At 46.1% G+C, this 15,865-nt stretch overlaps 1 protein-coding gene across 2 annotated transcripts in view; it reads left to right on the forward strand.

Moving 5' to 3' along the window:
- LOC144614413 (CMRF35-like molecule 5) overlaps positions 1-15,865 on the forward strand; it is a 65,050-nt gene that overhangs the window by 23,180 nt on the left and 26,005 nt on the right. The window contains exons 3-4 of one of the 2 annotated variants that reach the window (XM_081791106.1): positions 11,679-11,805; positions 14,164-14,557. In XM_081791106.1, coding sequence (XP_081647232.1) covers positions 11,679-11,805; positions 14,164-14,266 — 230 coding nt within the window. In that variant the 3' untranslated portion in view covers positions 14,267-14,557. Of the gene's footprint in view, positions 1-11,678; positions 11,806-14,163; positions 14,558-15,865 lie in introns of those variants that run through there. The other variant, XM_081791107.1, reaches the window with a different exon arrangement.

Raw genomic sequence — 15,865 nt, forward strand, 5'->3', positions numbered from 1 at the left:
GGCTCAGCCCAGCCCTCACACGTGAACACAAACAGAGCTACACAGGCTGAAGGCAGGCCGCCCCAAGATGGGCCACTTTGACCATGAAGATTGTTCGTAGGTAATGGCAGTCAAGACCCTGCTGTCTGCAGAAAAACTCTGCCCCTCCCTTTACTATATAGAAGAACCTCAATTGAGAGTCTTTGCAGAATAAGAGTTATTACCAGGAATAAATCTTATCTGAGTAACCCAACTACATAACAGGGCAAGCATTTGTGTAGCAAACACTTACTGGTTTTCATTTTCCCATGAAATCCTTTCTTTCCCTTTGAAGTCCCAGACTCCTGCCCCTTCTCCTTAATTCAGGATGACACTTACACCCCATTATGCCTGATTGCCCTGTCTGTGTGGGTTCCCCACACATATACTATTCAGCTGGATTTTCTCCTGTTAATCTGTTTCATGTCAATTCGAATATTGGTCCAACCAGAGGAAACTTGAAGGGGCCAGGAACACTTCCTCCTCAAGAACGGGATGGGGTATCTTTGCTCCTGGACAGCTGGCATAGTCGGCAGGACTAGCTGGACACCGCTCACCCCGGACTCTGACACAGCTGAGACGTCCCTGGGACATCTGACAGATAGCTGGCAGAAGGTAAGATTTCTCATCATGTCAGCCTCCTGGAATCGCCATCTATAGAGGCTGAGAAAACGAGAGTGAAAAGTCTTTTTTCTCTCTCCATTCAGATGAACAGGAGAAAATATTTGTGGACCTAGTTCCTTGGGCTTAGTGGCTTTGTGGTTCAACCAGTTCAATTTGGCTGAGTGTCCTTTCATTACTGATCCATTTCATCCCAGAAATGCTCTTTGTTTTCCTCTGTCTATATGATTTCTGATGTTTGTCATCTGTTGCTAAGGGACATCTTGGAAGCCAGAGCTTCAAAATTGGTGGACACAAGTCGAGCACTTAAAAGCTGTTTGAGCTCTTGTCACCTGAAGAGGATTCCCATGATAGGATGAGCTGGTCATGGAATGGGGTAGACTGACACTAGGTCACCCACCAGCCTCAAGAAACCTCCATGCGAGCAGGTACACTGTAAACAACACACAGTCCCCAGCCCCATGACACATCCCTCCTAGGTGTTATTGTGGCTCCAGGAGGCCCAAGGCTTAGATAAAGCTCTTAGATTTTCCCTTTTGCTTTGTTCTATGTCCTAAGAGTTTGGCTTTATGGCCAGTGAGAATTTTCTCTTTGGTCTTTAAAAAACATTTTTTTTGGGGGGAGGGTTGCCTGAGTGGCTCAGTCGGTTGAGCATCCGACTTCAGCTCAGGTCATGATCTCGCACTTCACAAGTTCAAGCCCCGCGTTGGGCTCTGTTCTGACAGCTCAGAGCCTGGAGCCTACTTAGGATTCTCTCTCTCTCTCTCTCTCTCTCTCTCTCTCTCTCTGCCCCTCCCCCACTCATACTTTGTCTCTCTCTCTATCAAAAATAAATAAAACATTAAACATTTTTTTTTAAGTTCATTTACTTAGTTTTGACAGATAGCATGAGCAGGAGAGAAGGAGAGAGAAAGAGAGAGAGAGAGAGAGAGAGAGAGAGAGAGAGAGAGAATCCCAAGCAGGCTCCACACTGATAGTGCAGAGCCCGATGCAGGGCTTGAATTCATAAAACCACAAGATCGTGACCTGAGCCGAAACTGAGAGTCAGACGCTTAGCCAACTGAGATACCCAGGCACCCCTCTCTTTGGTCTCCACCATCCAGAGGGAGCACTTACTGGGGTACACCTGGTGACCAGTCAAATAGGCTGGGTGTCTGAATCTCTTTCTCTGTATCAGGCTGTGCCAGTCCTCAGGGGTCAATGTCATGAGAGGTTTCAGCCCATGAGAACCTTTATGTCCCAACCCACATTGCTTGTCAATGCTGGAAAGCCCCATTCCAGAAGCACTGATGTGATGTCACTCATTAGTGGGTCTGTGACCGGAGGCATCTCACGTTTTTGTGGGAGACTGGAGACACCATTTCCACTACCCCATCTTACCTCTTGTGCACTGAAGGCCCTGGCTTTCTTAGTTCAATGTCAGGAGTAAACTTTTGGATCACGGAGACTGCATCACCTCTGCCCTCTTTGGTCACCTCTTGTGACCTGAGTTAAGTTGCGAAAAGTCTTACTGGTTTGAGTTGCTAGTAATAGATACTGCCCATTAATGGCCGGATGATGGAGGTTCCTTTAGGATGCGCTCTATTCTGAAAAAAATATATAATTTATAAAGAACTTTCAATTGTCCTATTTATCATGGCTAGCTTTAAGGACTCCCTTGACAAGACGGAAGAAGTTCTACTTTAAGACAAAATAAATGTCCACATACAGTGTAAATTCCCTTTGTTTCTTCCTTTGTTTGTTTTAAGTTCATTGAATTGTTCACTGTCACTACAGTTATTTTTTTTTAATTCTGTACATTATTCAGTGCTCATAAGTGGACTCTAAATCCCCTTCATGTATTTTGCCCTGTCCCGCATCCACCTCCCCTCTGGGAACCATCCAATTGTTCTTTGTAGTTAAGAGTCTTTGTGATTTTCTGGTTTGTCTCTTTTTGTTGTTGTTGTTGTTTTTGTTGTTCATTGGTTTCATTTCATTTTCTTAAACTCTGGCTTCATGTGCCTGTCGTAACCTCCCTTTCCCTACTGGATTTATAGAGATTACTCTGGCCTGATCTCTAGGTCCAACGTATCCAGGATGCTCCTATAAATGCTAAAAGCCAGAACGTGAATTTAACAAAAGCATCCGAGACTGGTAATAAGACTCGCTTTGCTCCCACCTTCCAGGGCTCTGTAACAAGACTCTGTCAGACTAAGGAATTCTTTTCTTTTTTTTACATTTACTTATTTTTGAGAGGCAGAGAGAGACAGCGTGAGCAGGGGAGGGTCAGAGAGAGAGAGAGGGAGACACAGAATCAGAAGCAGACCCCAGGCTCCGAGCTCACCACAGAGCCTGACGCGGGGCTCGAACCCACAAACTGTGAGATCATGACCTGAGCCGAAGTCGGACGCTTAACCAACTGAGCCACCCAGGTGCCCTCAGACTAAGGAATTCTTATACAATATGTTTGCAGGTGTATCCTAGACATGCCACAAAAAATTCATATCCCCTGGACAGCAGCAGAGCTTTTAAATTATAAAGCCCCTTACCTCTACTCTCAGAAGCTCCCACATAACTTAGAATTTACAAAGTTATTTGACTATATTTATAACCTTCCCTTCACAGAGGAAACAAATGACCAAATTTCTCCTAAGCCCTCCTACAAATGGTCAGTTGAAGGCCAATATTGAGGGGCTTACAGAAGCCCCACTTACATTTTGTATCTAGAATAAAAGGCTTTTGTTAAAATGCTTTTGACGGACTTAACAAAGGCATACAACTATTGGTTTCCATTTTAGCTAAAATTCTCCCTCATATAGAGAAGCAAATTTAGTTAAAAAGAAGGGGCAGTTGCTTGGTATTCAGGCTGTAATCCAGGTCTTGAGGAATTAGGAACAATGGTTCTTATTTTGCAAATCTCTACAAAACCAGAACTACAACTCCAGGGACAAATAAAAGCCCACTTAGCTCTATCGATCTCCAAACCTTGCCTGTTCCTTTCAGAATGTTTGTGAATATTATAAAATATCAAGATGTTGGAGGGAAAATGTTCTGTTATTTTTTTTTTTTGATTTTTTAACGTTTATTTATTTTTGAGACAAAGAGAGAGCATGAATGGGGGAGGGTCAGAGAGAGAGGGAGACACAGAATCTGAAACAGGCTCCAGGCTCTGAGCGGTCAGCACAGAGCCCGACACGGAGCTCGAACTCACGGACTGCGAGATCATGACCTGAGCCGAAGTTGGACGCCTAACCGACTGAGCCACCCAGGCCCCCCTCTGTTATTTTTTTTTTAAGGTAAATTTTAAACAGCAATTACCCTGAAATTCTAGAAAAAATTTTATATTCTTTTTAAAATATTTATTTTTGGGAAAGTGCATGCAGAGGACGGGCAGAGAGATGGGGACAGAGGATCGGAAGCAGGCTCTGCACTGATAGTCTGACGGCAGAGAGCCCCATGCGGGGCTCGAACTCACAAACCAGGAGATCATGACCTGAGCTGAAGTTGGACACTCAGCTGACTGAGCCACCCAGGTGTCCCCCAAATTTTTATATTCTTCCTATCTCCCATGAAAGTATAAATCTTACCATGTCTTTGAAATGTAAACACAGCCCACAATCTCCTGAGAATGAAGAACAAGAAAAAATAAAGAGGGAAAGTGGCCCTTTTAAAATACAAACTGCTGGCAGGACTCATGTGCCCAGACTCCAGCCCCTCTGATGATAGGCAGAGAGGCTCCAAGGATCCTCCCTGGAGAAAAGTGAGACCCTTGCTCTGTGCTTTTGTGATATAAATTCTCTACCCCCATTTTCACTAAGATCTAAGGGCCATTTTTTGACATGTGAACTTTAGGGAAAAGTTTTTCACTAAAACAAAACAAAAAAATAGAGGGAAGTATTTAAAAATTGGGCCTGTCATGTCTTCTCCACAAGGATTAGTAGAAACAAAATTAAGATTTTGTTTGCATCTTGTCTGTGTAGTGTGTGTGTGTGTGTGTGTGTCCATGTATGTTGTAAATGTGAGATATTTTCTCTACCTCTGGGCGGTACTGTTAAAATTAATTTGCAAAAGAACTCTATTTAGGTAGTTTGAAGGCAAGCACTCGTAAGGATTGGGCATTCTAAAACTCAGAAAGGTAAAAACTCGCCCAAACGTGTTTCAAATTCACACGATCTGGGAACATATTTGGTAGTAAAGCTAATTTAAGGTTGATTTACTTAAAATAGATATGTCTGTAGATCTCTCAGTTTTAAATATAAAACTTCTATTCTGCTTGTATTTACTAAAAGTCAAGTGAGGTTGTGGTATGGCTATTGCAAACTTGATCAGGAGAAAAAGAAACCTTAGAATAATCGGTGTTTTTGCCATATGCCTCATGAAGCTTAGGTGCAGTCTGAGCATAATTGTTAAAAACAAGTTAAATTATATAGCCGTAAATATGGTAAAATAAAGAACATCAGTTTATCCACTTTTGTCTTATTATAGCAAAATTAAAGATGTATTTCAGCCTGTTAGTAAATAGATTTCATGTTTTATGAAAAAATGAAAAAAATCACTTGTTTCTAAAAATTATAAAATATATTCATAAATTTGCCAATCTAAAGGATTCTTGTGTAACCAAGTTACAGTTGCTTACTACTTAGTTTTCAATAGAAATTAAGAATTCTAATAAATTCTAATAAAGAATAAAGAATTCTAATAAATGTGGGATGCCTGGGTGGCTCAGTCTGTTAAGCATTCGACTCTTGATTTTAACTCAGGTCGTGATCTCCCAGTTTTGTGACTTTGAGCCCCGCATCAGTCTCTCTCTCTCTCTCTCTCTCTCTCTGCCCCCCCCACTTGTGCTGTCTCTGTCTCTCTTACAGTAAAAATAAAAATCTTAAAAAAAAAAGAATTCTAATAAATGTAATTAAGACTACTGGACATAATAAAGGAAACAACTCTGTATATGAAGGAAGTAAGATATGTGTTTTTGGTAAGAAAAAGTATGAAGAATGAAAAGACACATTTGTTGAGGGAAAAGAAAATAATTTTGTCTACAGAGAGACCAGCTATTTCAAGAGGAAACATTTAGGGCAAAATCTGAATGCAAAAAAAGAGAAAGTTCTAGAAGGTTAACGAAGACAGAATCTTTGGAAAGAACTTTTATATGCAGCCAATACTGGCTAAGATTATGATAAATTTAAAGAAGTAAATGAGTTTTAACACAAAAAGCACACAGGTGAAAAGTTTTTGTTTCCTCTTTTTAGAAGTACAGAGTTTTCTTCAGCTATTAGACCCTCTCCCTAAGAAATTGCAAGCAAAACTTTTTCTTCATATTTTAAATTATCTGCCTGAAAATCCATGATTGTGCTTACCAAAATAATCCCTATGTTTATCAGTTTTCGATTACATAAGAAAACTGAGTCTTAATATTCAAGGTGTTAAATTTTGCTCACAACTATGTAACCTTCTGTATTTGCCTTGAATATTTTTAAAAATATTTTTTAAGTTTATTTTTACTTCTTTTGAGAGAGAAAGAGAGAGAACAAGCAGCTTAGGAGCAGAGAAAGAGGGAGACAGAATCCAAGCAGGCTCCCCACTGTCAGCGCAGAGCTTGACAACGTGGGGCTTGAGCTCGTGAACCATGACGTCATGACCTGAGCCAAAGTCGGACACTTAACTGACTGAGCCACCCAGGCACCCCTAGCAAAGCAGGTTTTAAGGAGTCAAATGCAATTTTTGTTGTACTTATGGAAATAGTCAGGCCAAGTTTTATGGGAAATGACTTATTTTGCAAACAAGTTAGTGTTAATTTCATTATCTTTGGTCAAAGAAGTGATTATAGAGAGAAAATATGTTTCAATAACACATCTTCGTACATTTTAGATTTTATTATTACTCATTATATACTGGATTAGGTCCTGATTTCTTCTAGTGTCTTCCACCACCAGGCTACAACATTCCAAACCGACATTCTGAGGTTTCTCCCACGTTTCTGACTTGGAATCCTTTGAGAACTAAAATTGCCCTTCTCCTGAGGTTCTGCTAAATGTAAACCACTTACCTAAATCTAGAGAAATCCACAAGAACTCAACCTACACAATCTTTGTGCCTATCGCTCAGCAGGCCAAGCAGAGATCACCAGAGACATTTGAACTACAAACCCAGGGGACCTGTCTGACTGCACAGCCTGCCCTCACTCTATCTGAGATGCTTCTAGTCCAACATCTAGAAGTCTGCTCCACTGGCTGCCCTCACAACTCGGAAACTAGCTTAACGTTTGATCCAGTCATGAACCATTGGGTTCCTCTTGTTTCCATAGAAAAGCCTCTTGTTTCTTACCTGATTACTTGGACCACAGGCCTAACATTGTGAATCCACCTGCATCACTGCCTTCTGGAATGAGTTTGCCTAAACTGACCTATCATCCGGATGAATAGACCAGTTCCGTTGGAAGAAACACGTAGCAGCTGAACTGTTAATGTGTGCAACTGCAGAGAAGCTTACATTTAAATTTGATCTGAGTAACCCATCTCTCTGGCAGGACTGACATTTGTGCACCAAACATTTACTGGTTCCTTCCCTTTGCAATCTCAGTCCCCTACCCCCTTCTGCTTAATTCGGGATGACATTTGTATCTCTTTTGCCTGACTGCCACGTCTGTGTGGACTCCTTGCACATATGCTATTAGATTTGATTTTCTCTTGTTAATGTGTCTCATGTCAGTTTGAGTCTTAGTCCAGCCAGAAGGACCTTGAGGGGGACAGGGATTCTTGCTCCCCTTCCCTCCTGGGGCTGGCCCGCCACGCCCTCTCCCACTCCTTTGGCAAAGCCCTGGGCTGCTCCACTTCCAAGCCCCCCACCCCTGCAAGGCCTTCTGAGGGTGCAGGTGGCAGGGAGAAGACCCCATGGTCTTTGTCTACGGAAGACTAGAGTGGTGGAGGCAGGTGGAGAGGGATCCCTGGGCTCAGGGACCATGTGTTGGGACAGATTGACTTTAGGGGTAAAGATGACAAGAAATGGCATTTGGAGCACATCTGAGCTGCTAACAGGGTGGACAGCTGTACAAAGGGGCCAATACCACTGAAGTGGAGAACTAGGCTGGGAGATGGGGGGGAGGGCAGGAAGTAGGTGTGCACAGAATGGATGTGGTGCTACAGAGTGGCAGGGGCAGGGACCCTCCCTGGAAAGAAGGTCTTCAGAGTCAGACTCCAGGGGATGCCGAGTTGAGGGGCTAGAGCAAGGGAGGGGACACCTCATCGGGTCAGCTATACGCTCCCAACCGACGGCACTGCTCTGTAACTACTTAACGAAATAAGGAAGTAACTGAAGAAAAAATTGAAGGGAAGTAGATGAGAGAAACTATAAAAGAATAATTTAGAAGAAGAGAAGGTAGGTTGCATCTGTGCTCAGTTCAAGTTTCTGGAAGGCAGCTGGCATTTGCTGAGCACCAGGGAGACAAGCCAGGCAAGCAGGACATGTGGCTGCTCCCGGTTCTGTTCCTTCTCGTCGTCCAAGGTGAGTGGGGCAGGGGCTTCAGGACCAAGTACCTGGAGGACCTGGGGGAGACTTAGACAGGGGCTTTCCTGGAGAAAATGGCAGGGCCTTTCATTCATCAAGATACTTTTTCATTGAAAAGATGAGAAAAAAATTTTTTTGAAATCTAACTTCTTTTTTTAACATTTATTTATTTTTGAGAAAGAGACAGAGAGAGACAGGGCATGAGCAGGGGAGGAAAAGAGAGAGAGGGAGACACAGAATCCAAAGCAGGCTCCAGGCTCTGAGCTGTCAGCACAAAGCCCCACATGGGGCTCTAACCCACGAACTGCGAGATCATGACCTGAGTCGAAGTCGGATGCTTAACCGACTGAGCCACCCAGGTGCCCCTGAAAAATTTGTTTTAAGTTTTGTTACCTGAGAGGTACTAAGTTAGGTGTTGGGGAATGAAAAGAAAAATAAATAACATAAATGGTGTCTGTTTCTAGGGCACTGTTTGTCAACCCTGGCAGATAGATTGATAGATGTTAGATGGAAGGATGGATGGATGGAAGGAAGGAAGGAAGGAAGCACGGATGGATGGACGCATGGATGGATAGATGACAGATACATACATGCACTCATATATGCACATATACATAAATAATTGCTGAGGAACTTTTAAGGAGCACAGATGATCAGGTTCCAGCTGAGACCCACTTAGTAAAGGTGGGATTCAGACATCAGGATCATTTAAAAGCCTAAACAACTGGTCTTTAACTTGTAGCTCGAGCTGGGAACCTCTCTCCTGAAGAACTCAGACTACAGCTCGGAAGACAGGCAGCAAAACCAGGGTGTGACAGGCTCTCTGGAGAGTTCCTCAACCCCACACATCAGCCTGCCTGAGTCCCGGCTCTGGATGATCCAAAGACAAGACTGTTGGCCAGTGTCATTAGCTCAACAGGCAAGACACTCTGAGTGTGTCACCGGGGAGGGAAGATCAGAGATGAGAAGGTGACTATTTGTGGGCTGGATGTCAAATCCTTGGATGCAGCTGATGCTTGATGCTCAGAGAAGACAGTAGCTAGTGCAGGACCATTTGGCTGTCCCAGCTCTGTTCCTTCTCATCCTCCAGAACCACAGGGCTTGGAGTAGGATGCAGAGAGTGACTCTTCTAGGCAGGAGGTTATCATGAGAAATAAAATGACCCCATTTACTCATCCACTGATGTTATAGAAACATGGAAGTACAAGGTATGTAGGTAAAAAACAAGCAATCACCTGTGCGAGTGAGTGTGTTTGGTGTGTGTGTGTGTGTGTGTGTGTGTGTGTGTGTGTATATGTGTGTGTGTGTGTGTGTGTGTGTGTTTAGTTCATGTCATTTTGGAGGCTGAGGGTTTATAGGTGTGTGGGGGCTAGAGTGTCAGGGGCATGGATGGGGAGGGGGCCACGCTGTCTCACCAGCTCTGGGATTCATAAATACACCCGTGGCTGCAGTGTGTGCTCTGAGCTACCTGGAAGAGGTGCTGCTTGAGGGAGGGCAGGGGACGGTGGTCAGTAGGATGGCAAGTGAGTGGAAGCCGCTATATTGGGCAGTTAGGAGACCCAAGGAGGATGCCCAAGAGGGGTGACAGCAAAAGAAATTCTGCGGGAGATGAATGGACAGGAGGGATGTGGTGATTAGACAGAGGGCAAAGGTTCCTGGCTGGTATTCAGGGCAGGGCCAGAAGCTGCAGCAGCCCCTGGGTCAACTCTGGGCCAAGGGAGGACGAGGTGCATGTTGGTTTCTGTTTTCCAGGCCACTTCACCTGCTTGGAGAGAATGGTGAGAGGCAGAGAGGGGGGCACTCTGACCACATCCTGTGAGTATAGCCCAGGATGGGAATCCTACAGGAAGTGGTTGTGTCGCGGGAAGAATTGGAATTCCTGCAAAATCCTTGTTAAGACCACTGGGTCAGAGAAACTGGTGAAGAAGGGCAGAGCGTCCATCCAGGAAAATCGTAGCCGACGCATATTCACCGTGACCTTGGAGGATCTCCGTCGGGAAGACGCAGACACCTACTGGTGTGGGATTGAGCGAACCGGCAATGACCTGGGGTACAAATTTTCTGTGGTTGTTGACCCAAGTAAGTACTACCCCTCCTGTGCTCTGGAGCCCTGGGGCCCACCCCCAGAGGAGTCAGGACTGTTTCTCTGACTTTCCAGGTAGATGGAGAGGAGTCTCAAAACTCTCCTGAGGCTATACGTGTGTGTGTGTGTGTGTGTGTGTGTGTGCTTATGTGAGCGTGTGTGTGCATATGCAAGGGTGTATGGGGGGCGCCAAGAGTCTGAGAAAGACTGGAAGAAAAGGTGAGCCCCCACAACTCCACATGTCTCCATCTGCTCTCCCCAGAGGGGGCAGAGAAGGACAGACTTGGCCAGGATGAGCTTGTCCAGGGAAGACAGCTCCTCTTTTCCTGGTCACATCCCATCCTGCATGGGACATCATCAGGCATACAGAGAGGAGTGGGGAGCCAGAAAGACATGATCCTGAAGGTCTTAACTACAGGACAGGAGATCTTCTCCCTGTGCCCTCTTTTCCCCCCTCCCCCTTCTGGCAACGTCAGCACAAAGGAGTAAGCACGGGACTGTGCACCCAGTTCTGGGAGAAGGGAAGGTAGGTTCCACCATGGTGCGGGCACCCTCTCTTCTGGCTGCTTCTATCCTTGGAGGGGACCCTGGGCTCCCCTGCAGCTGCCCCAGAAGCACTATGGCCTCCCTAGAGACAGGCCTGGAAGGAGAGTCAGGCTATAGCCCCCGCCCTACTGCTCCACCTCTGGACCCCTGAATCTTGTCTCCAACACACAAACATACAGACACTAGGTAGGTAATGCATCTGGTACTCAACACTCCATTTCTAAAGAGACAAAAGTCTCTTAAAACTTAGCATATGCACATATGGTATGCGAAAGTATGGAGTGTGGAGGTATGCTTGTGTAGAATGTTCCAGAAATTAACTGAAAAAGACAAAAGTAGGGAGATGTGTGCATGAGTGGAGGAGGAGTTGGTGCCAGAGAATTGGAGTCTGGACCCTTGACCCAGATGACCTTCCCTGGGCAGGCCTGGAGAAGTAAGAAAGCAAGCCCTGGGGAGGCAGGAAGGACCGCAGGGGGAAGCAGGGGCTGCGGGCACTCGGCAGTCCCAGGAGACAGGGGACCCTGGGCCTGCCAGCTCATGGGTCACATCGCTTCAGGGCAGCTGGCACAGAGCCTGCTTCAGGCCAGGCTGAGACTCAGAAAGGAGCCTGCCTGGCTGATTTAAGGCTCCAGGGATTGGGAACATGGTTCTGACATGCTCAGCTGTACCCAGCAGGACACTGAGATGAAACTGAATGGGAATTGCCCACATAACCAGCAACCCCAATATCTCACATGGTGGTAAACTGGTGATTCTCTGCAAATCAGTAATCGTTTGTTTGGAATAATGCCAAAAAGATGCAAGAGAAAACCAACGTGGCTGAGCAGTGGCACTAAGACAGAAAGGTTCTGCACCCCTGGGGGTGGGGTGTGGAGACCATGGGAGCTACCTGTGACACTCACAACCATGCTCTTCTCTGTGTGTTTAGCCCCTGATCCAACAGACTCTCCCAAGCCTGTAGCGAGAACAACGCTGCCCAGTTGGATTTCCTCTCGTCCATTTCCCCAGGGCATCAACAGCAGCCAGCCCATGGATTTGAATAGCCCGCTAACCAGGTGAGCAGAGCTGGACCCACAGACCTTTCCCACTGTTGCCTTGGGACAGCTCTCCTCAGGACACTCTCACAGGGACCCCCATTGGCCCCTCTGATGTTTCCTCTGCTGGGGAGAAACAGCGAGGTCTGTGCTGGGTCCCCTCTTTGTTCCTCTGAGTCCTTAAAGATCTCCCCTTCCCCACGAGAAACTTAAGCTAAGTTGTTCAGCTGGGCTGCAGGAGAGAAGCTTCTGGTCTCCTTCTGACCTGCCTCCCAACCCCCAAGCAGCCAAAACAGGTGCAGGTGCTTTCAGCCTCAAGTCGCCAGAAGGGAAGGGCTCTGGATTAGCTCCCTGTGGCTGCTGGAGCAAATCACCACCACCCTGGTGGCTGAAGGCAAAACGATGTTATGATCTTAAAGTTCTGGAGACAGGGTCTGGGATGAGGCTCACTGGGCTAAACTCAAGGTGCTGGCAGGGCTGGCTCTTCCTGGAGGCTCTAAGGGAGAAGTGCTTCCTTGTCTTTTCCAGCTTCTGGAGGATGCTGCACGCCTGGCTCATGGTCCCTCCATCTGCACAGCCAGCAGGGGTGGTCAATTCTTTCTCACCCTCATTACTCTGACACTGGCTCTCCCGTGTGCTTTCATTTATAAAGACACTGGTGATTCTATAGGATCCACCCAGATATCCCAGGATCACCTCCCCATCTCAAGGTCAGCTGCTGGCAAACTTAAATCCATCTGTATCATTAATTCCCCCATGCCATGTAACATAACACATTCACAGGTCTGAGGATTAGGACATTTTTTGGGGGGGGGGCATTATTCTGCCCACAGACAGTCAAGCAGGTACCTGTTCCATGGATCCAGCCCTCCCCTCCCCAACTGCTAGGGAAATGCTGGGAAGGAATGGGAAGCTGACATTTCTGCTTTCTCACATTCCCAACATGTCAATCGACAGGCTGGGCCATCAGTCTGAAACCCACCCCCTCCACAGGCATCCAAAGAACAATCAATTAACTCTTTCTTCAAAGGGCAAACACCCTGCCCCAGTTTCACCCCATCCGAGTTCAGGGTGAAGGTGCGTTTCCTCCCAGAAGCCCCCTTCACCGCCTCCCTTCTGGTACAGTCTCTCTTCCTTCTGTTCTCAAGGATCCTACTCCTTGGAGCTGCCCTGCTGGACTGTGTGTTCATTTATGTGTGCAGCCAGGCACTTGGTTCATGCTTCACGATCGGCCTCTGTCCTGCTCGTGACTATTTAAAGACCAGTTTTTCTGTGGAGTCAGGAGAGGAGGATGTGAAACTTTTAGGGGACTGAGGGGCACAGGAGGAAGCCTGCAGGTGGAGAGATGGGGCGGCAGCTCCACAGGAAGTGGGGCTTGGGAAAAGAGCACAGTGGGTTCAAGGATAATTTAGGAAGTACAAAGCATCGTGTCTTCTCTCCCAAGAGAACCCCCTGTGAAATGAACATGACAAATCTTGCTCAAGGCAGGTAGAAGGAGAGAACAAGGCCAGCCTGCAGGGGGTCCTGGCACTGCTTGTAGGGGAGGGGATGAGGCAGAGGTTGAGGGGGACAGATTCTGGATACTGATGGGGGACTACCAGGGGGACATATGTGAGCAAGGGCCCAATGGTGCATAGACCACGTGTCCACGTACAGGGTGCATGTGATAGTGCACCTGCTGTGCTCTACCACGTGGGGGTCAGAGTGGGGAGAGATCCCTCCCAGGAGAAGCCAGAAGGTTAACAGTTAGGTTATATGGGTGGGGTATAGGTGAAAGTGGAGAGGTAAGGCCTAGGGCAGCCCCTGAAGAAGAGAGGTTCACTCCTGTCACCATATTCTCTGCTCAGGGCCCTGCTACACAATCTTCATTTTGTGCTCTTTTTTTTTTTTTTTTTAATTTTTTAATGTTTATTTTTGAGAGAGAGAGAGAGGCAGAGCATGAGTGGGGAGGGGCAAAAAGAGAGGGAGACACAGAACCCAAAGCAAACTCCAGCCTCTGAGCTGTCAGCACGGACCCTGATACAGGGCTCAAACCCACAGACTGTGAGATCATGACCTGAGCCGAAGTCGGATACTTAACCAACTGAGCCACCAAGGTGCTCCTTCACTTTGTGCTCTTGAATTTGGTGAAGTTTCCCCTGCTTGGAGACCTGCTGTTACTATGATGTGGTTGAGCAGGAGTCAGGGGGACTCAGGGGGAGATAAGTCACCCTGTGCAGGAGAACCACAGCTTTCGCCCCATGGACATCCCTACACCCTCTGGGATCTGATCAGGGAACGGACAGTGATTGCAGTTCCAAGAGAGATGAGGGTTCCTGTTAGGTGAGAACTCCTCTTGTCCTTAGGAATAAACTCTATTTCCCTCACTGCCCTGCACAGATCAGCGACCCTGGCCTTCAATGTAGCAGCAGAGAATCCTCCTGTGTGGATCCTCCTGGTACCTCCTCTTCTTGCCACCCTTGAGTGGCTCTGCCAAGGATAAATAACTATTACATCGTTCAGGACTCTGGCCAATGATGGGTTTTCCAATTCCAGACCAACAAGTAAGCATAAAACCTCAATTAAACCAAAAAGCTTGAGATTGTGTCCACGTGGACAAATACCCCTGATGGGCCAGCTGCACAGAGGTCTGCCAATTCCACCTTCTGCTGCATCCGTACCTCCCAGAGAAAGAATTGCCTGAGCGTAAAAGATTGAAGGCAGGGTTGGACCATCACCCAACCCACATCTCATCTGTTTGCACTATATATTTCCTATTAAAATCTATGGCTTGCTGCGCTCTTTTGAGTTTTTTTTTTTGTTGTTGGGAAATGATTTCAATGTTTTATATGTGAGAGGATGACCCTTTCATTCTAGGCAGTGTGAATTTAGATTACTCTAAATCCAATGTAGATTTAGATTGTTTCCAGCAACAGGGAGGTGGGAGATTAAAAAGTGAGAGGGCTGAATAAGCCCTTTTATCCCCTCAAAGAGGTCCCAACGTGGTTCCTTGTATGCAGATGCAAAATTTCACTGATGGCCAAGAGAGGTAAAGAAAAGTATAGGGATCTATGTCAGGAAATTATTTTCTGTAATTTTAAAAAGTGTATTGTGGTATATGTACACCTCAAACTTTACAAAGTCTTCACATGCTAAGTACACAGTCTAATCAGCTTTTTTAAAGCATGGAATACCTGGGTTACTGTCATCTCAAACGAGATCTTAATAGGGGTATGGATGTATGACTATAAATTTGACAAAACTCGTTGAAGTTTCTCTTTTTCCCTCTGTAAGTAATAAGTGTTTTGTGGGGAAGGGCTTTGTAACCATGTAAATACTCACCTGTCCCTTTATCTACATCAGTGGCCTCTGGGCCCAGGGGACTCGCCCAATGATCACAAGAAACAGTTCATTTCTGTCTCTTCATTTGTCCCTTGGCCCCACTGGTCTTTAGGTGCATGGGATCCAGGAGCCATTTGGACTTTTCCATATAGAGGGGACAGTCTAAGAGGCTCAGATCTGTCCCCATCACAGCTGTGATGCTGTCCATCCTCCAGGCACCTCAGACTCACCATCACCCACTCCTGGGTTTGGCCTGACCCTTGGCCTTTCCACCTCCCCACCCGCCCCTGTCACTTACCCCTCCCCCAAGCTGAGTAATGGCAAGCCCAGAATGTGCAGCTCTTTGTGTGTAACTTCGTCTACCTCACTCATCAAAAACAACACAAGCTTTTTTCTTTGATAATTTTCGAAGGTATACATGTTTCCTCTCAATAGGGGTGCAGGGGTTTTTGGGTTTTCTCTTTTCTACTTACATTCTTCCTGGGCTCTGTCTACTCTTTTTTTGTATGTATCCATATTTAATAATGAACCATTTTTATTGGAACTATAATACCATGTTGCCCCCAAATTATATGTCGAAGTCCTAATCAGGGAAGATATCAAGGGCCCACCAGTTGAGAAGTCTTTCCAAGTGTCTAGAGTAATGGCAGAGGAGATTTTAGAGGCTACTTACTTACCTGGATTCCTACAGATCAGAGAATGCTAAGATGAAATGTTTAGACTAGCATGGTGTCTGTGCCCATTCTTTATAAGGTAGTCT

This window comes from Panthera onca, chromosome E1, assembly GCF_046562875.1.
Source record: "Panthera onca isolate mPanOnc1 chromosome E1, mPanOnc1 haplotype 2, whole genome shotgun sequence".
Taxonomy (NCBI): Eukaryota; Metazoa; Chordata; class Mammalia; order Carnivora; family Felidae; genus Panthera; species Panthera onca.